The following is a 22,725-nucleotide window of genomic DNA, read 5'->3' on the forward strand; positions in this document are numbered from 1 at the left end:
AGCAGACATGGCAACACTGATCGCCAGTGACTCCGGCCAGCCCCAGTTCTCTAGTACGTCCCTCCCCACAAGATTCAAATTTCAAACAGCAACCAGTACCTGTGTTTATACCTGCAAGCAACATGGAATTCAACATGGATGAGCATGATAGCCTGGTGGGTTCTGTGGAGGACTTTTCCCCACCACCTTCACCTACGCCGCCAGACCTCACTGACGGCAGTGAAAGTGAAGACGATGCCTACCCATATGAAACTTTTGGTGTACAACCGTACATGTTTGAGCCGACCGTCGAACCAGGTGTTGTAGCCCCAGCAGAAGCCGAACAGTCAGAGCCAGTGGTGCCACATGCCCGAGAAGGGTTGGCCGCGGATCAATGGTAGGTTTGCGTTTATATTATTGTTCGCTTGGATGTAATAAATGGGGGTAAAATTATGTGTGGTTGGTAGAAACATTGGCGTTTACCTTATTCAGTTCACCTTAGTGCATTGGTTCTCAAAGTGGGGTCCGGGGACCCCCAGGGGTCCTTGAGGGGGTTCCAGGGGGTCCCCAGCAAAATGTGTGAATATAGCATCACAATAATGTATGCCTTTTATACGTATTAGCTTTTATACTTTGGCTATTCAAAAATAGCAGATCTACAAGCTCATGAGCTTGTATATCTGCTATTTTTGAAAAATCTTGAAGATTCGTGCAAATCTTTCAATATATTTATTATTATTATGGAGATCCCTGGCACAAAATATTTTCAGATGGGGGTCCGCGGCCAAATGTATATCAATTTGGTGGTCCCTGGCATGAAAAAGTTTGAGAAGCACTGCCTTAGTGCATGTATAGCAACTCCACACACACTCTGTGGTGTAACTTCACCACAGAACAATGCCATTATTCCAATAGAACCATGACACTACAGAGTCTAACAAAACCATGTCATTTTCACATATATCACCTTGTTATGTCCAACAGATATCAATAACAGACCCATGTCAATAAAAGACACCATGTCATTTTCACTTCGAACTGTAATGTCATTTGGTATTGTAATCTTCAGTAACAGATGTCACTAATGGAACCATTTCATTTTCACATCTAACGCCCTTGATGTCATGTAACCTTCCTCTTCCTAGGTGCGAGTGTGGTCGTTGCCAGCTCATGGCTTCAGGTCGGGAGAACAAATGCTGCAGAGAGTATTTGGAGGTGGGTGCTATTTCAACATGACAATTTCAGTTTTTCTTTTCAGTGTTTGTGTTGACTGTAAGCATATAGCTTGAATTTTAATTCTAAAATGTGCACCCATCATGTCACATCCCTGTAAATGTAAGCCAAAAAAAAGGTATAGCTATTCTATAGATATTGCTATTACATGTGACATGTCCATGGCAATTAATCTACAGATTTCTAGCTATTATCTATATATCTCTATCTTTTTAGATCTATGTGAATGTGAGATCTATCTAGATATATCTCCTTCAAGGCTAATGATTATGCTGAGGGTTGGGGCAAAAAAATAAAGCTGTCCATGACTCGGTCTGCTTTCTAACAGGTTATGGACAAGTTTGGACAGGTGGAGACAGAGCTGCAGTGCATCACGGAGCATCCTGGTTTTGCAGATGTTTGCCTCAGTCCCTGGGTCCTGCAGCTGGAATATTCCATCATGCTGCAGTACTACGGTCCACTTCTTCCTACACCTCAAAATCAGTCATTGGAGGCGTAAGTATTTCTGGCTAACAGTAGTTTACATATCTGGCTGACTTTCAAGTTAGCCAGTGTATCGCGGGTGTACCAAATCAGACCATCACATATACAAATGTTTAGTAAGATGAGCATAGCATCACGAGTGCAGTAAATCTTGTCTCACAGCCTGTCTCTCTTCCCAATAGGCAGTATCGGCACACAGCTTACCGGACGTTTGTGCGCTGGTGTTGGGGATATCTGGGAGAACATAACAGAAAGGTTGTTCCCTCCTGTGCGGTCACCAAGATTCGCTCTACCTTTCCTGACAGTGGTGGAAATTATGTAGGCTTCAAGCTGCCCCCTATGACCAATGCCTAAATTGTAATTGTTACAATAAAATGTAAAAAAAAAATATGGTTGTGTTTGATTTCTTTACAGAAATTATGCATTTATAATAATTGTACAATTATTTACTACAATGTTGACAATATATTACAATGATCAAACTGTACAATATATTTACAATGACTTCACAATCTCAACAGTGTTTATTTACAATCATTTATTTACTGTGACCAGGGGTCATTGCCATGTTGGCTTGCGGTTGCCACGGACATACAACATGAGCAGAAGCAGATCAGGCGATGTATAAGTGTCCACAGTGGTCTACAGACACACTAGAGTGGTCTACAGATGCAGTACATGGTCTACAGATGCACTGCAGTGGTCTACAGATGCACTGCAGTGGTCTACAGATGCACTACATGGTCTATAGATACAGTAGCTAGTCTTTAGATGCAGTACAATGGTCTATATATGCAGTAGATTCAGTATATATGAAGTATAGATTCATTCAGTACAGTGGGATATAGATGCAGCACAGTGGTCTCATATAGCCATAGATACAGTACCGTGGTATATATACAATACAGTGGTCTCTAGATATAGTAAAGTGGTCTCATATAGCAATAGTTACAGTACGGTGGTCTAGATACAGTACAGTGGTTTCTAGATAAAGTACAGTGGTCTCATATAGCAATAGATTCAGTACAGTGGTCTCATGCAGCTATAGATGGGTATAGATGGGCTAGGTATTTAGCCCCCTTCCCGACAAGGTAGCATGACAAGGTTGGTCCCATTGGAAACCTGGACTCAAATCACGAAAGAGCAAATGGAACCAAATGAACCTATAGGGTCCATTTAGACTTTGTTTATGTTGCGAACATTCAGGGCATACTTGCCAGCAGTGGCCTATATATGGAGATCCCCATAAATGGAGACGATCGACCTACGAGGTCGTCATAGAGACCCAAGACGTGTCATAGATACGGGGTCTGACATCAGTGAACCCTTCCCAGAAACTCCAGGCATCTCCATATGAGGAGATGTCTGACACTATCTGACATCACCACAGTGATGTCAGGGGTTACCCACAGAAGGATAAAACACGCTGGATGTCATGGCTGAAACCAGACTCTCTCATCATCGGCACTAGACTCAGTCTTAACCCTTACAGAGTGACCAACATCGACCCAAGCAGGATTAGCTCATCAGACAACCCAGTGTACTCAGCAACGCTCGAAGATCATCTTGACCCTACACAGAGTACCAGGACGACTGGCTGGCCGTACAAACCAGCTAGGCCTCTCAGTGGCTCTTGAGCCCGGTTCTAAACAATCAGCCGATTATTAGCCTGAGGCTACGAGCTCAATCCATGGTCTTGAAGGGCGGACCCAAACACAGCCGCCTGGATTTGTGCGTGGCTTCCTATTGCTTCACCAATCTATGTCCCCGCCTCCCCTCCCCTCCCCCCCTCGGCCTGTGCAGGGAGCACGCTGACGTCACCAAATTTAGAGCGACGCCCCTCTGCACTCTGAGGTTAGGAGATAACAAGGTCCAAGACCATCGTTCTTGCATCGCTCCCCCAGGCTTTTTTTCTTTTGTAACAAAAAAAAAAGCCTGGGTTTCCGAGGCTAGCCGATTATCAGTGTTACAGTTTATGTTTCTATCGCATACCGCGACCATCTGGATTGTGCTGCCTCAGGATCCGGCCTCTCATATTCGGCAGAAAGTGCCGCTGGCACTTCAATGGCCTCTCTCCTCCCCTGAAAAGGACGTGGATTGTCCACCACTTCCTCCAGGAGCTGCTGTAAGGTGTCCACATAATCTAAGACAAAACAAGACATGCAGAACTCAAATTCAGGAATCAGATTGTTTTCATACTATAATTATCAAAAGTGATTCTGTGTCCTATGTAAGGTTTAGCTAAAATAAATGTTCTAATCCTTTTCATTGGATGTCTAATGCACATTGAAAAAGCTAATTGACAAAAGCAGTGGCTTACTCAACAGGTGTTCTTTGGTGTAACAGGTGTATATTTATTAACAAAGTACTTCTTTTATATTTCTGTAAAACTGATCACTACAGAGGCAGTAAATATCACAATAAAATGGTATCTGCCCAACAATTTCTGTACATAATTTATTATGCCTTATAGGCAATATGTTTTGGAAACCAATGGTCACTACCAAACTTCTCAGTTGATCCTAAGCTAATTATTCCTGTAGAATCCATTTCTGCAGGAAAACATATCGCCTATAACTATCTGTTCTTTTTGTCACATGACACCTTCGCCCTTGGTGCACATGAATAAGGACCCTCTCGAAAACGAGATGACACACCTCAAGGGGTTATCCTTCTAATAAAGGTACTATATACATATGAATAGCACACAAGAGCCTCATTATTGCACCATATGATTGCTATAGGCCTGGAAAACGGGGTGAAATGTATGGAAACGTTTTGAAAATTCATTGCTAAAATGTGTTGTGGCGTCTCCGAGATATAGCCTTACATATGAAAATCCCAATAACACTTCTATATCAATCCTTATTGGAACTTACTGTATGTGGGCTTGACCTTCACAGGCGTGAAGGAATGGTCTCCCTTCTTGTACTTGGGGAAGCAGACTTTCACCTTGGGCTTCCCATCTGGCCTCCTGACTCTCTCGCGGTCTGCATTCTCGTTGTAGTGCAGGCACGCCAAAAGCAATCTAAATATAGGGGGACAATTAGACCTACATCACATTCAGTAAGAGGATTCAACATTATGGAACATTTTTAATTAAAAATGTTTTACAGTCTATACTAAGCTGCAAGCATTCTTACAAAATTTTACCATAAAGTCACCAACCTGCACAGCATTCCTATGAAAGGAAACACCACATTCTTCGGGGCGAAGCGAAGGATCAGGTTGTGGAAGGACTCGATGGATGAAGTCTGTTGTCGAGGGCTGATCTTGGCGACGTCTTTCAGCAACTGGCCTTTCAGCATCACGGCACCAAACCTTTCACAGGCTTTGGTACCTATAAAGCATTAGAAAACATAACAAGGATGTAAACATAACCTACATTTTTTAAATCAGTTATCAGAGTTGAAAACTCAGTCATAACATTTTCATGACAAATATAACTTGTGCACTTTTCCTTTTCCGCACTCCTACTCACCTGTTATTTCAATCTATGACTACTGTAATGTTTGAGGTAGCCAGTCAATAGAATCACAGTTCTCAGATTTGAATCGATACACAAACTGGAGAAACATATTCATAAGTGACTGACATGTCAGTCTACCTCTGGAATGGTGTGCGCATGTCCACACAATATGGAGACTGCACTGCCCTCTACTGACCATTGGCAGCATCTGAATTCTTTGAACTACTCAATACAGTACATTACAACACTCACAGATTTTCGTGGTGTTTAGGCAATCAGGTGTTCAAAAACAAGAGGGGTTTATTTGTCAAATATTCATAACTGCAGGTACAAGAAGCCAAATGTCCCCCAATGACTGTGCTAACACTACAAAACCATATAAACTCAATGAAAACCTAGATTATAATCACAGGTGAGTAGGGGTAAGGAAAATGAAAGTGTTGTTGGATTGATATTTGTCATGAAAATGAAGTTACGATTCAACTACATAACCACATGACATCAATGACATAAATGGCAATATGTTCTTCAATACAATTAATATTGAGAATAAAGCAATGGAGAAGTATTTGTAGGACATCATTAATAAGCTGTAGACAAAGTAAATTTCTCACTTGGTGAAAGCCATGCTTTGCCTGTAAGCACTTCATGGGTACAGTTGGGGAAGAGCAGATTGCTGTGTTGGTGGACATTCTGCACGTGGTTGGTGATGGAAGTCCACTTAGCTACAGCTTCTTCACCACTCTGTGACGAGGATGCGCTCCAGTAGAGGTGGTTGATGGAACTCTTCCTCCACTTTCTGGTCTCCTCACAGTCACGCTCCTTCCCAAGTGCCTCTAGCTTCTTGGACAGGCCTTTGAAGAGGATAAAAGAAAAAAATTATTGCACAAGTAAATAAATAGTTTACACATGCTAAGATTGATAAAAAGTTGACAAAAATTATATCTAGAATTTAATTAATTACACTAATTCACTGTGATAGCTTGGCTCAATAACAACCTTTGGCCACATGCCAGGCATCATAGAAGTGCTTGATGTCCTTCTTCTGCTCCTTCATGTACTTCTGGACTTGTAGGTGACGGTCTGTGACAAGGGCACCTATTGTCAACCCAGCTGACTCCAGAAACTTCAGGCTCCTGATGAAACCTGCGATCTCCATGTTATTGCTGTAACGAACCCCAGGCTCATTACTCTGTCAAGAAAAACAATTAGCAATCTATTTGTTAATGCACTTTGTGGACAAAGAAATGCTAACGACTATGAACATTACACAATTCCAACCTGCACAAGCTGGATGTCCAAGATCCTGTTCTGGTCCAGATCCATGATGGTGTATGACCCATACTTCGCACTGTGGCCTGTGGGGTGAGAGAGACTGTTATTACTGCATTTGCATTTCTACAAGTAAATAGCAATGAAGGAGTGCTATACGTAGTAATACTAACCCGGTGAGTCCGCTCTCATGTCCCCTCCCAAAGTAATGGGTTTGCCAGCTTCCTTGGCCACATCTATCACCTTGGCCTGCTCCAGCTTCCATTGGTGCAGAACGGTTGGCTGGAGGTAGGCACGTTGATGGCGGTAGTGAGTCCTCGGACAGATGGACTGGAGCCGGAGTGATGACAGAACCTAAGTGAATAACAAGAAAAACATGATCACTAATACTATACCAACGTGTTGAGCTGTAACTGCAGCTGTTGATGATTCTACACATCAATTTACCTTGTGGACTTGGGTAAATGAAGCCCCATTGAAAGCCACCGCCGCAGACAGCAGGATGTTCCCAGCTGGGAGGTTCCCAATATAGGGCTGGCTTTGCCACTTGGCTCGACGCTCACAGGGGAGGCAGATCTAATGGATAAAGAGCAAAAGCGCAAATATTGATAAAAGGGACAATGACAAATAATTATGAACAATAGTTATTACACATGATTTCATTACCTGGGTGACAGACAGGAAAGTTCCAATCACATGCTTCTCCAGTGTACACGTGCGGGTACAAGTGGGACATGTGTTGAGCAACTGAAACAAGTTGTCCTCAAACACAATGTACTTCCTTGCACTGCACGGTGGAGTACTGGAGAGGAGATATTACAACATATTACAACAGATATATTATTTTATAACAGACACAAAGGGCAGGGGCTCATCAAAGAACATTAGATTATTACCTGTGAATATCCTGTGCGACATCTTGAGAGAGACAGTCATCAGGCACATACGTGGCGTCAGACTGTGTCTCCTCAGTGTCCAAGTTCACCACAGCTTCAATCCGTGACCTTTTTACAGGTGTGGATGTAGGTGTGGAGTTTGGTGTAGAGTCTGGTGTGGATGTGGGTGTGGATGTGAACAGTGGCTCTCCATCTTCGATGCCACACTGGTCAGGCATCCACGTTGAAGCATCCCTAGTGTTCATACACGCCTGGGTTGCTAATCCACACAAAGACACAAAACTTAGACAATAAAACCAATGTGCATGCAACTTGGAAAACAATGCTGGCAAAATATGTTCTGTAATGCTATTCATTGTATTCGATCACAGACATTGTGGTTACAGAGAACAGGTCAGTATAATGGAATAGGCTAATAACATGAACCACTTAGTTTCAAACTGTTCAGCTCAGTGGCCTTGTGGTTAGAGTGTCCACCCTGAGTTTGTGAGGTCAGGGTTCAATTCCCCTGCCTCACACTACAGAAACAGGAGATAGGCTCCTGACCTATGAGCCACATAGCTTTGAAAGGCTTGCTTACTTTCAACTAGCCCTAGAATAGCTGTGATATTACATACAATGCATGTATTCCAAAGAAAACTTCCTTTGGGAAGCACAAAAGTAAGGGGCACACAATTGACAGGCGTCAATTTGTGTTTCCCAACGGAAGTTTTGATATGTTCAGTCCTGCACTCATTTCTAGCCCCTCACCCAGAGAGAATGTCGTCTGTGTGCAGCACGTGGAAAAGTGGAGATATTTTACTAAACACACGTTTTCTGCCAGAACCTTCAAATGGATATGAAGGTAGAGGACAATATCTGACTCCAAGTCTTAGGAATTAATTATTGGGTGTGAGTACACACCCAGTGCTACACAAATAAAGGCCGCCCAGATCAGTCTGCTAGGGGCAGGGATAGGACCGATCTATGGCTGTGTATTTTGGAATACATGAAATGTATGTAATATCACAGACATTATAGGGCTAACTCTCGACCTGTTGCCCCTATTTTGGACATTTGGTTAACCTGGCATCTCTATTTTGGATAGGTACAGTAAGTCATTATAGCCTAGGCAAAGATTGATTGACAAAAACAGCTGATCTCCAAGCTCACAATGCATTGTGACATGTTGTGAGCTTGGGGAAGTTCATATACATTATATAGGCCTACTGTATACAACCAATATAACTTGAATTGATGTGTTTTAGTCACACACACACACACACACACACACACACACACACACACACACACACACACACACACACACACACACACACACACACACACACACACAGTTAGAACATCTGGTAAGTATATACTATAGTACTATACTAGTACTATTACTACTAGTACTCTACAAGTATATATACTATATATACACACTATAACTTCGATTGCACGTCTCTCTCTCACACACACACAGTCGCACACGCACGCACAGTCGCGCGCACACACACTCTCACACACACACACAGACACACACAAACACACAGTAAGAACAACATAATATCTGGCCGATATTCAAACGATAACTTAGACACACACACACTCACTTTTGCTTCTTCTGTGTACTTTTGGCAAGTTCATTTGAACCGTCGCGGTTCTTTGTGACACAACACACTGGCAGCCAAAGTCTCTGGTAGTTGGCTAAAACAAACAAAGAACTAATTATGCCATCGTTCATGTAACCTCTGAAACTGCATTTGCTAATAAAAATAGAATTACTTACCCTTGGTGGAGGGGGAGACTCGCCAACAGTGTACAATGAAGGAATCGCGTTTTCTGACAGTACAAGGCGGTCTGCTAGCCGTGCTGAAAACTGGCCAAAGTTGAGGAAGCTGTCTGGAGAAAAATGCCTCTCACATAGGCGCGAGTTTTTAAAAATCGCCGCCTCTTCAAAATGAACGAAGTCGAGCCATTTTCTCCGAAGCCATGGGGAGGATTCCCCAGGAAAGGAGAAAAGGCTCTGTGCATTACAGCCGAAAACACACCGACGAGGACTCATTGTAGTGTACTACTGTAGTGTCTCTGTCTGTCTGTCTGTCTCTCTGTCTGTCTCTCTGTCTCTCTGTCTGTCTCTCTGTCTCTGTGTCTGTCTGTCTCTCTGTCTCTGTCTCTCTGTGTCTCTCTGTGTCCACTAACTTCCTGCTCAAAGTGAAAGTGGGGGAACCGACTTCTTGCATCGCTCCACACCCCCTCACGCCACGGTACATGGGTGACTGACAGGGGGCGGGCACGTAAAGTTTTAGCTCTGTCTAATAATCAAAGTTGAACAACTACGTGACGTGACTTATTTATTAGCTGAAATTAATCATGTGTTTATAAACACGATGCGGCAGTCCCACAGTGCGTGTATTATAATCTCCATGACCATTTCAACCCGATCAGAAGGAGCCTCTGTATCCCCTCTGTATCCCCGCTCTGAGATGCCCTAAACCCGGCCAGAATTCAGGCTCAGCCCCCGCAGACACCCAGTGCGCTGAATGACCATAGCGATTTTTTTAATTTCAATAAATAAGCATAAACAAACTACTTCACGTGAACAATGTTGGTGTAACTAAGAGATTTGGGTGGGGATATATTTTTTATAGGCACAGATTTACAATAAAATACACTTTCATGTAAACTCTATTTCCTGGTTGGGGGTGCGGGCCGAGGGGACTGGGGGAGAGAGGGTCGGCTGTGAGAAGTTTCTCTGTGGTGGGAGGAGCCACAGTACAGCAGATAAGATTCATGATAAGAGTACATTATACACTATAAAATATATATAATATATAATATGTCATCAACGTTTTTACAGTAGATTTTTTTTTTTGGGGGATGTCACTACCCCTTTAATGTTTTCACTTATGGAAAATCCGCTTGCTCACGTTTGTCGGCATAGGTCCAAAGTTCATGTGTAAAATGTTTCGTGCAGATTGCTCAAAGATCCCAGAAAGCTATAGATTTTTACTGTTTTTCATATAATTGGAAATGGTGGGAGATCTAAAGGTCAGAGGTCAAAAGTCAGAGTGTGAAAGTTGTTAGGCATGAGGAGACGCATGTGTGTATCGAAGTGTCATGGATGTGGGTCAAACAGGGCATGAGTTGTACCTGTTCAAAGTCAATTGATTAAAATAGCGCCACCCTTTGGCCGATAGTTGTGAGTTTCGTTTCTTCGCCGTTTGGCATAGCCCTCTACCATATTGCCGAGTTTCGTAAAAAGTGACCACGCGGTTAGGCCAGAACTGCCAAAAACGGCGGAAGAATAGTGAAAGGCAAGAGATGCAATAAGGCTTCGAGAGCCTGATAGGCCTCGAAACCTTAATAATAATAATAATAATAATAATAATAATAATAATATTTTTTTTATTATTCTGAATACAACATTTATGGACTGAACCAGAATGGTAATAACAAAAGACGTTGTGGTCTTGGTCTGATTGACTATAGGAGAGAGATGCTTTCAAAAACAGCAGATCTATTCATTCATTCATCATTTGTGGAGAAAAGTCTGACTGTATGTCTGTGCGCACACGCTGCACAGACAGACACGCGCACACGCACGCACACACACACACACACACACACACACACACACACACACACACACACACACATACACACACACACACACACACACACACACACACACACACACAGACAGACAGACAGACAGACAGACAGACAGACAGACAGACAGACAGACAGACAGACAGACAGACAGACAGACCCAGGCCGTGGGAGCGTAACCGATGCGCTTTCTTAATTATAATATAATAATAAAATGTATAATAATCCTACACTTCTTAGATATAAATTATTATATTATGAACCAGACACTAACCACTTCAGACCTATTATATACGTACGCTATTTGAAAATAGCAGATCTACCAGCTCACATTAACTGTTGTTGTGAGCTTACATTTGGGGCTGTCATTACTGGATAGTGGATTATTTCTGGGGGGTGGGGGGGGGGGCAGCTGTAGGCAAGCGGTACATTGCTGGAGATAGATAGATATTTAGATAGATTTAAAGATAGACAGAGGGGGGGGGGGGTCCTGGTGGGGGGGGGGGATGACAGCCGCGCCAGAAGACTGCAGATATGGTCGATGGATCAGAACAAACCAACCCCGACGCTGCATGACGCCGTCGCGGCCTGCAACGAGGCAATTCCAACCCAACCGACCCAACCGACGTCGTCGCGACCCAACCGACCCAACCGACGCCGTTGCGGCCCAAACGACCCAACCGACGCCGTCGCGACCCAACTAACCCAACCGACGCCGTCGCGGCTCAACCGGCGCTTTCGCGACCCAACCGACGCCGTCGCGGCCTGCACCGACGCAACCGACCCCGTCGCGGCCTGAACCGACACCGTCGCGGCCTGCACCGACGCAACTGACGCTGCCATGATGCAGTCGCTACCCGCCGACCCCCCATACCGACCCACCGACGGAGTCGATCCTTCATGGCACCGCAACGTCTATTTCTGATCCATCGACCATATCTGCACTCTTCTGGCGCAGCTCTTCCCCTCCCCCCCCCCACCTGCGTGCCCCCCCCCACCGGGACCACCCCCCGGACCCCCCCCCAAGCCCAGGGGGTGACTCATAACAATTGTAGATCAGCATATTTTGCGCATGAGACAGAGAGCAGTTGAGATTTCATTCGGCCAGATCTCTGGCAATTGTACTTGAATTCTAATAATTTTAATGTTTCTATGATCTGACAAGTTTATATTTTCATTTGGTATCAGTCATGAATTCATTATATTTTATTATACATTCTTTTCTGTCTTTATCTAACGATATCAATCAGATTTTTGCCACGCGCGTAATTACGCACGTAACATAATAATACACAACGTCTACTGTACATATATAGCCCATTGTAGTCTAACCTTTTTGGGGGTTTTATTAGGGAACCCCAACCTCCACCTTTGCGCTGCCAATGGAGCGGTTTCAGAAATGAAAAATGAAATAAACCTACCCTAAAAAAAAGGCGTGTCTGTCTGTCTATCTTTAAATCTATCTAAATATCTATCTATCTATCTATCTATCTATCTATCCCCCCCCCCCCCCCCCCCCCATAAATAATATCAGTCCAGTAATGACAGCCCCGAATGTAAGCTCCCAACGCCGTGATTAGCAACACGTTGTTCAACAAATAGCAGATCTACAAGCTCGGTTATTGTGAGCTTGTAGATCTGCTATTTTCAAATAGCGTATGTATAAAATAGGTCTGAAGTGGTTAGTGTATGGTTCATAATATAATCATTTATATCTGCGAAGTGTAGGATTATTATAATTATTATTCTTATATTATAATTAAGAAAGCGCATCGGTTAGTGTGATTGAGTGCCTCCCACGGCCTGGGTCTGTCTGTCTGTCTGTCTGTCTGTCTGTCTGTCTGTCTGTCTGTCTGTCTGTCTGTCTGTCTGTCTGTCTGTCTGTCTGTCTGTCTGTCTGTTGCATTTGACCAATGAAATGATGAAATGAATGAATTCCTAATTAATGCAAGTGAAAACAGAACTACAAGCTCACAACACGTGTGGATGCAATGAGTTTTGAGTTTATAGATCAGATATTTTCAGCCCCACCTACCAGGTTTATTGACCAATCATACATCCCAAGCTTAATTTATGGACGTAACATCACAGATTTACAAGCTAACAACGCGTCTCTCCCATGAGCATTGCAGCTTGAAGATCTGTTTTGTTTGTTGATCACACAGACAGCTCCCAAAGTCCACGCCTGCTTTGTTATTTATTTCCTATACCTCTGGATACCTACGGTATTCAATGTGCAGCCGTTTGAAGATCGCGCAAGAATTAACAGCTAACTAGATAGATAGATAGATAGATAGATAGATAGATAGATAGATAGATAGATAGATAGATAGATAGATAGATAGATAGATAGATAGATAGATAGATAGATAGATAGATAGATAGATAGATAGATAGATAGATAGATAGATTTAGGGATTTTAATCTAATTTATTATGTGTGCGTGTGCGTTTGTGTGTGTGTGTGTGTTACTGCCGCGGACTTCTGACAGACAGACAGACAGACAGACAGACAGACAGACAGACAGACAGATCTACCAGCTCCATCGTATCACGCCATCACCAGATTGTAATTTTTTTTTCTTCTCCTTTTCTTCTACTCTCAACCCAGTGACTCTGTCCAAGGTGCTGAAGTGGGCGGGTGTTGGAATGAAGCTTGTGTAACTGATGGACATTATTGTGTTATTTGGCACTTTGTACTTGCCATGAAGGACTTTATTATATCTGTGCGAAATTGCTAAAATACATTTTTATTTTGTTGTTTACTTTATTAAGCATTTCTAGACAGACAGACAGACAGACAGACAGACAGACAGACAGACAGACAGACAGACAGATAGACAGATCAATCTACAAGCCAATCTACAAGCTCCATCGCCTCGAAGCGCAAGGCGTTGTGAGCATGTAGATCGGCTATTTTTTGGCAAAGAGGCAGAGCTATCGGTGGATGGAAAAAAATATACAATGTAGAGGGGTCCCTGCTTCATCTCTCTCTCAGCTAGGGGGTCCTTGGGCTGAAAACCCTTGTGAAAGATGATAGATTAACTGACAGATAGATAGATAGATAGATAGATAGATAGATAGATAGATAGATAGATAGATAGATAGATAGATAGATAGATAGATAGATAGATAGATAGATAGATTATGTTACGTGCGTAACTACGCGCGTGGAAATAAATTACAGAAAAAAAGAAAATTACAAAAAAGTGTCAATGCGCAAATTAAAACATTATTATGAGTGACACCAGTGATACCAAATGAAAATATAAGCTTTAAAGATCATATAAACATTAAAATGATAAGAATTGAAACATTTTTTACAAAGATCTGGCTTAATGAAATCTCAACGTCAATGCGCAAAATTTAAAAAAAAATCTCCGCCACAACGGGGTCGGCGGAGAGTCTGTCCAGGGTTGGCGGTTCGGTATGAGGTCGGTTAAAGGTCGGTGGGTCGGTAGGCCTACTGCGTCGGTTAAGGGTCGGTGGGTCGGTATGGGGTCGGAAGGTCGGAATTGCGTCGGTCCCGGTCGCGACGCTTCCGTGGCAGCGTCGGTGGAAGCGTCGGTGGGGTCGGTATGCGTCGGTTAAAGGTCGGTGGGTCGGTACTCCGTCGGTTAAGGGTCGGTGGGTCGGTAGGGGGTCGGAAGGTCGGAATTGCGTCGGTCCTGTTCGCGACGCGCGTCGGGGTCGGTTTGGGATCTCGCTGTCTCTCCCGGAGACCGTGGCTGATGAGCCAAGAGCAGCGAAACGGCAAAAAACGAGACTTTACAATGACGGCTACCTCCAGTATGGTTTCAGCTGGAGGGGCGATGCTGCCAGCCCAGAACCAGTATGTCTCTGCCCGGAGAAGTTATCAAATGCAGCGCTGGTGCCAAGTCAATTATCAAGGCACCTTGAAACTAAGCATCCAGAACACAATGACAAAGCCATTGAATATTTATCAAAGACTGAAAAATCTAAATGAAAAACAGAGTGAACGGATGCTTTCAGCTGTGCGTGTGTCTGACAAAGCACAAGAGATTAGTTTTCTCGTGGCTGAGCTAGTTGCCAAAACAAAAAAGCCACACACCATCGCAGAATCCCTCACATTACCAGCATGCAACATAATGGTTGGAAAAATGTTCGGACCAGATGCTGTCAAGGAGGTAGAGAAAATTCCACTTTCTGACAGCACCATCAAACGGCGCATTGATGATATGTCGTATGACATGGAATCTGTCCTCTGTGTGAAACTACGACTGAGTGGAAAATTCTCATTCCAAATTGACGATTCAACCGACTTAAGTGGCCATTGTCAGCTGATAGCCAATGTGAGGTACATGGATGACGATTGTATCAAAGAGAACTTATTTTGCAAAGAGTTGGAGAACCACGCTACAGGTGATGAAATATTCAGTCACAGACAAGTACTTCAGGGAACATGATCTCAACTGGGATATGTGCCGAGCATATGTACCGAGGCGCTGCGGCCATGACCGGCCGGGTTAAAGGTTTTGGGACAAAGGCTAAAGAAAAGAATCCCACCATGGTCACAACCCACTGCATGCTGCACCGAGAGGCTCTCATGGCAAAAACTATGCCTCCAGATCCCACTGACGTTTTGGACCAAGCTGTAAAAATTGTGAATTACATCAAGTCCCGGCCACTCAAGACGCGATTATTCTCCATTCTCTGCAATGAAATGGGATCGGAGCACCAGGGCCTCTTATTTCATACAGAGGTGAGATAGTTGTCGAGGGGCAACACCTTGGATGGTGTTTATGAACTCAGAGAGGAGCTAGTGACATTCTCCGGTGAGCATGACATTCCTTTCAAGCAACAGATTAATGATGACAACTGGTGGCTTAAACTTGCCTACTTAGCTGATATTTTCGGCCACATGAATATGCTAAATGCGAGAATGCAGGGAAGGAAAGAAAATATCCTGACAGCTACAGACAAAATCAATGGCTTCCGATCAAAACTCAGTCATTGGCAACAAAGAGTGGCTCAAAAAAACATTGACATGTTTCCCTTAACAGCTAAGAACACCACAGACAAGAGAGCAGGTTTTTACAAGTCTATATCTGCACATTTAGCTACACTGGAGGAAAGGTTTGAGACCTATTTCCCACATGCAAATGAGGAATATGACTGGATCCGAGATCCATTCCACTCTCTTGCCACAGAGACAGCATCAAGATGCTTGGATGCAAAGGTTCAGGATGAGCTTGCAGAGCTACAGATGGACCGCACACTGAGGTTGAAACACAATTAACTGCCTTTGGACTCATTTTGGGTTATAGTAGGGTGGGAAATTGCCGTTTTCAATACACGATAGTGCGCTTGGAGATACAAGCAAGAAATTTGGCACAGATGACCTTCATATGACCCTAATTGATAATCAACCTCTGGCCACGCAGAATTCCTAAGATTTCAAGATGGCCACCACCAGTTTTCAAAATAGCTGCAACTGGGCCAACATTTTGGACTATAACAATTTGCTGGGGCTGTAAATCTTTGATTTCCCCCTTATTTTAATATAAGAGAATATGTTCTGGAGGTATTTCTACCAAGTAAGATACAAAAAATAACATTAGGTTCCAATATGGCGGCATATTTTCCAATATGGCTGCCGATATGTTGCAGAAATGTACATCTGCTGATGGTTAATCCACATGAGCTTGTAGCACATGTATTTGTATTAATTACCATACACAGAATCCATTTATAGCACATTTTAAAGTGATTTGGTAGCTTTTTAATGACCTAGGGCAACAGACTTTTCAATATGTTCACCAATAAATACAAAAACTTGGATATATATGGATATTGTCAGGTGCTGACCTTTTTCTCTTTCCGTGGAAGGACAAAACTGTATGGTATCTGCTGAGTCAGACCTGATGACTCTGATCCAATAGCTGATGCAATTTCATGAACAGGAATCCATCTGAGGTCCTTCGGCAGCTTTTTCAAGCCAAGTCTTTGTGTCTGGGTAGCTCAGTCGGTAGCACCTTCGGATCACATGGTCACGGGTCCGATCCTGGGCACCGGCAACTCAGTGTATGAGTAGGTACGGTGAGTGTGGCGCTCCACCTCAGCAATACCAGTTCTCAGCTGATACTGACAATAAGTCTCTCAGACTTACTTAATATGAACAAGTATAACTGCTATGACAACGTCAGTATCTGAGCTGCAAATCATCTGCAGCTCTGCCTCAGATACTGGCATTGTTGACATAACAGTTTCACTTGTTCAAAGACTTGGCTTGAATTAGCTGTGGATTGCCTTTGGAAGGAGGGAAGGACCTCAGATGGATCCCCGTTCATGAAATTACATCAGCTATTGAATCAAAGTCAGCATGGCAGACAGATTTCTCCAAATTAGGTTCAACACCTGTTGCAGTAAATGATTAACCTATGCAAGTCATTGAGGAGTTCATAGTACTCATGTACGATAGAAGTAGTTCCTACAAGGAAGTGAATGAGGCACGACTGGACTTGTTTGCAAGAAAGCAGCGATCATATGACTGCATTCCACCAACAAGTGCTGCTCTGAAGGAACACTGCAAGAGAGCTGCATTCCAAGCAGGACATATATGGGGCCAGTCACTCTTGTGCAGTCCTGTTTTGCCAAGTCCAATCCTCTGGGGATGGCACCAGAAGGACAGAACCTGGCTTTCACACTGGACGGATCTTCCGGCAGTGGCCAAATCATGCCAAGAGCTGACACGATGTGGATGTAGAAAGGCATGTTCTGGCCACTGCAAATGCTTTAAGTTTGGACTTATCTGCACACCCCTCTGTGGTTGCAGTTGCTAGTACACTGGCCTGTCACTTGCCTAGCCACCATTGTAAATGAGAATGTGTTTATAATGACTTAATAACAAAACAAAAAGTAAGCACTAAGCTTTACCAAGCTAATAAATCACTTTAAAATGTTCCTTAAGTGGATTCTGTGTATGGTAATTAATACAAATACATGTACTACAAGCTCATGTGGATAAACCATAAGCAGATGCACATTTCTGCAATTTATCGGCAGCCATATTGGAAAACATGCCGCCATATTGGAACCTAATGTTATTTTTTAACTTTTACTTGGTAGAAATACCTCCAGAACATATTCTCATATATTAAAATAAGCCCCAGCAAAGTGATATAGTCCAAAACATTGGCCCAGTTGCAGCCATTTTGAAAACTGGTATTGGCCATCTTGAAATCTTAGGAATTCTGCGTGGCCAGAGGTTGATTATCAATTAGGGTCATATGAAGGTCATCTGTGCCAAATTTCTCGCTTGTATCACCAAGTGCACTATCGTATCAATTTCCCGCCCCACTATTGGTGTGGGGCAGGAGTACCCCTCCCTTTCAGAGAGTGCCATCAGTGTGTTGATTCAATTTCCCACCTCCTACCTTTCTCCAATCTCACGTACATGAAGAATAAGCTGAGGCAAAAGATGTCAGTAGAACAGGATCTCCACGTTGCACTGTCCACAATCCCCCCTCGTATTAAGAGACTTTGTAGTCAGAGACAGACACATGTATCCCATTAAATTGTCTGGCTGGCTGTGTGGACACCAGACAGTGTAAAGGTGCTTTGTAACACTTGAAATCTTTAAATTTGATGAAACATATGTTGGAAATAGGGAATTTCTTGAATCAAAAGTATCTGAACTTGCACTTGAATTGTTACATTTGATGAAACATGGAAATATGGAATTTCTTGAATGTAAGTGAATTTGCACTTGACATGTGTTTACATTTGATCAAACAAGGAAATATGGACTTTTTTGAATGTAAGTGAATTTGCACTTGAAATGTGTTCAGCCTATGTATAAAATAGGGCCAAAGTGGTTAATGTATGTTTTATAATTTAAGAATTTATATCTGCAAAGTAACTAACTAAAGTTTTCAAATAATTGTAGTGGAGTAAAAGCACAATATTTGCCTTGTGGAGTAGAAGAAAAAGTACTGAAAACTGGAAGAACTCCAGTGAAGTAAAAATACCTCAAAATTGTACTTAAGTACAGTACTAGAGTAAATGTACTTAGCTGCTTTACACCACTGACAAATACAAAACACTGTACAAAGGAGGCAAAGGAAAAACGTTGGCAGTGAATGACACCTCCTTTCTATGGGAAATTGCCTTTGCCTCCCCCTCTGGTCTCCTGATAGATGATTGTTCAGGCTGGTTTTGAAAGAAACCAGTGATCTTTTAATGCAGTGGTTCTCAACCAGTGGTCCGGTGACCACCAGTGGTCCTTGAGGGGGTTCCAGGTGGTCCCCAGCTAAATGATGGAGAGTGGGTAACCAAATGGACCCTTATAGATCTTTAACTCTTGAGAGCGTAGAATGAAACCAAATGGACCCAAATTATTGTTAAACATCTGCATGACTTAATTAAAGAATTGTTATTTTGATCAATACGTTTGCCTGTTATCATCATCATAATAATCATAATAATTAGATCATTAATAGTTGTTGTTATCATTATACAATTGAAGGAAGCTCACACAAAATCATGCCACAACCCTCTCTAGTGCCACCCTCACTATAGTGTTAAAAATGTTGCTGTGACAATAACATTGAACTGAGAACAGAGAGATGAGGATTTAAGTGTAATGAAAGGCAATGAGTCAACAGAACAGGAAGATAAGATAATCATTTATTGATCGTAGGAGGGGGATTCCGTATGCCGAGCTCATTTCTTATCATAATCATTGTTTGCTCAGTTCACACACGGCACCAGTTGGCATTACATTAAACATTTCATTCTGGTGACTGGGTTGGCACGCACATGAATAATAACGACCTTGTCTGGATGCAACCCTGGACAATGGTTGCCAACTGCCACCTGTTGGGTTGAACCCTCTAACCTTTGGGCTCAGGGAACCCCTATACCAGCTGGGTCCCCAAATAATGTGTTTGGTGGGGTCCCCAGAGGATTAGCTTAATGTGCAACAATTCAATTCAATTTTATTAAAGTGTCAAATCACAACAAGTTGTCTCAAGACACTTTACATGTAGAGTAGAGACCCGACATCCCACCCTGAGCAAGCAATTTTGCGACAGTGGCAACGAAAAACTCCCTCTTAACTGGAAGAAACGTCAGGCAGACCCTAGGCTCTAGGGTGGCGGCCTTCTGCCTCGACCGTGTCGGGGGAAAGAAGAGAGAGAGAGGGAGAGACAGACAGACAGAGGAGAGACAGAAAGAGATACAGTGCAAGTAGTAACAATAACAATAGTAGCTAATATAATAGTGTAAGATAGTATATGATAATATAATATAGTACAGCAATAGTGTGTATGCAGTATATAATGGTATAATAAAAGAATGTTAAGATAATATACAGTATAGTGTAGTGGTATAGTGTAATGTAGTAGAAATCCACGGTCGTGCTCCATGGAGAGGCCCGGTCCGCAGTCACAGTATTGAGCCGCAGCTGGGGGTCCATGGACCTGCGACGTGGGAAATAAAAGAAACTCCGGGTAGCGGGTCCCCGGTTGTAGAATTAGTGGCAGGCCTTACTAGAGCGTGAATCCGTACAGGGTTAATTACGATTGTACCAATGGGACACAAACCCACACAACCAAAGGGAGGACGAGAAAAGAGAGGACAAGAGGAGAGATGGGGGAGAGGATGACTATAGGGTGACTGAGTCTATACACTTCGGCTATAGGCTTTATCATAGAGAAAGGTTTTTAGTCTAGTCTTAAATTTACAGAGTGTGTCTGCTTCACGGACTGAGACTGGGAGAAGGTTCCACAGCTGAGGTGCCTGAAACTTAAATGCTCTGCCTCCTGTTCAAATTTTTTGGGGGTTTCCTGGAGCCGTAAGCATTTTTTCATACTGTGGACGCAATGGTGTTCTGGCTGGTTTATAGGGCTCGATGAGTTCTTTGAGATATACCGGTGCCTGTCCATTGAGAGCCTTGTATGTGAGGAGGAGAACTTTAAACTCTATTCTGTATTTAACCGGGAGCCAGTGCAAAGAGGCCAATGAAGGAGTGATATGATCTCTTCTTCTGGTTCCTGTCAGTATGCGCGCAGCGGCATTTTGGACTAGCTGCAGGCTATTTAGGGACTTACTTGGGCAGCCTGATAATAAAGCGTTGCAATAGTACAGCCTAGAAGTAACAAATGCGTGAACAAGTTTTTCTGCATCATTTTGGGACAGAATGTGCCTAACTTTTGCAATATTACGCAGGTGAAAAAAGGCATTTCTTGAAATTTGTTTTATGTGGGACTGAAAGGACATATCTTGGTCAAACGTGACTAACAAATTGAAATCTGTCAGACAGATAGGACTCAAACCAGTTCAATGCAGCACCCTTAATGCCAACCAAATGCTCTAGTCTCTGTAACAAAATATGGTGATAAATAGTATCAAATGCAGCACTGAGGTCCAACAAAACCAGTACAGAGAGAAGGTTGTTATCGGATGCAATCAGGAGGTCATTTGTGACCTTCACCAATGCCGTCTCAGTGCTATGGTGTGCTCTGAATCCTGACTGAAAAGCTTCAAATAGCTTATTGTTATGTAAAAAGTCACATAACTGCTTGGCGACTGCTTTCTCAAGGATTTTAGAGAGAATGGAAGGTTCGATATAGGTCTATAGTTAGCCAAAATGCCTGAGTCGAGAGTAGGCTTCTTGAGGAGAGGTTTGATGACAGCTACCTTAAAGGACTGTGGTACGTAGCCCGTCACCAGAGACATATTGATCATATTGAGTAGGGATGCACCAACCGGGGTCAGGACCTCTTTAAGTAATTTAGTTGGGACTGGATCCAAGAGACAGGTCGTTGGTTTGGAAGATGTGATCATTAAACATTGTTTTCTCACTCAACAGTAAACAAACCAGCATACGGTATAAGTGTATACAGGGTATCTGCACTTTGCTTAAAGGGCAAGACCACTTTGGTAGAGGTTTGGGTTGTGTAGTTAACTTGCCATGATGTAACTCCAAAGGTGGGCAAGAAATAAAAAATAATTGCTCCATTGATTAGAAATTGATAATTCAAAATATGCTCCTCATTGACTTACATTGTACGGTAAAACAGCTCTCAAAGTCACTCTTTTAGCACAAAAACGAACGCAAACAAAGTTGATTCAGACAATATAGAACATCACCAAACCCAGTACTGTTTTTTTTTTAAATAAAATGTTCAACTTCCTGTTGATTTTGCCATTTATAATAAGTAGAAAACCCGGACTGGATCCGCGGATCCGGATCCAGATCTTCAGATAGTAAAATCAACAGGAAGTTGACATTTTTATTTTTGATTTCTTGCCCACCTTTGGAGTTACGTCATGGCAAGGTAACTACACAACCCAAACCTCTACCAAAGTGGTCTTACCCTTTAAGTGACATTTTAATGACTTTTAAGACTTTGTTAGTACAAAATTGGCCAATTTGTCAAATATTGACATAAGAAAAAGGCAAACATTGTGAAAATAGCTGATCTACAAGCTCACAACAACCTCAAACAGAAGTAATTATAATAGGCACCCCACACTACTACTTTTTCCACCACTGCTCAAAACCCCAAGACCAACGTACATACCATGGGCGACCGGGCCTTCTGCCTGGCCGTCACCCAACTATGGAACATTCTCCCTGCCCACCCGAGAGCACCTAAAGACCTACCTTTTTAACAAAGCATTGTTTTAGCTACACTAGTTTTATCTCTGGGCTTTATGCCCTAATTTTTTTAATGTTTATTAGATATTTTATAGTGGTGTGATGATTCTTTTTTTATGCAAATGCTTATTGCAGCACTTTGAGATTTTCACAAATGTAAAGTGCATTATAAAC

The 22,725-nt window shown here is 42.8% G+C and overlaps 1 protein-coding gene across 1 annotated transcript; it reads left to right on the top strand.

Moving 5' to 3' along the window:
- Positions 1-122: 122 nt before the first annotated feature.
- LOC308083694 (P2X purinoceptor 7-like) lies at positions 123-2,049 on the top strand (the record flags this gene model as incomplete). Its single annotated transcript, XM_080426007.1, has 4 exons — positions 123-376; positions 1,125-1,194; positions 1,541-1,707; positions 1,878-2,049. 4 exons carry the CDS (start codon positions 123-125, stop codon positions 2,047-2,049), a joined length of 663 nt encoding a protein of 220 aa, XP_080282133.1.
- Between the last annotated feature and the right edge of the window lie 20,676 nt (positions 2,050-22,725).

The sequence above is a fragment of the Gymnoscopelus braueri genome, assembly GCF_963280865.1.
Source record: "Gymnoscopelus braueri genome assembly, chromosome: 4".
Lineage (NCBI taxonomy): Eukaryota > Metazoa > Chordata > Actinopteri > Myctophiformes > Myctophidae > Gymnoscopelus > Gymnoscopelus braueri.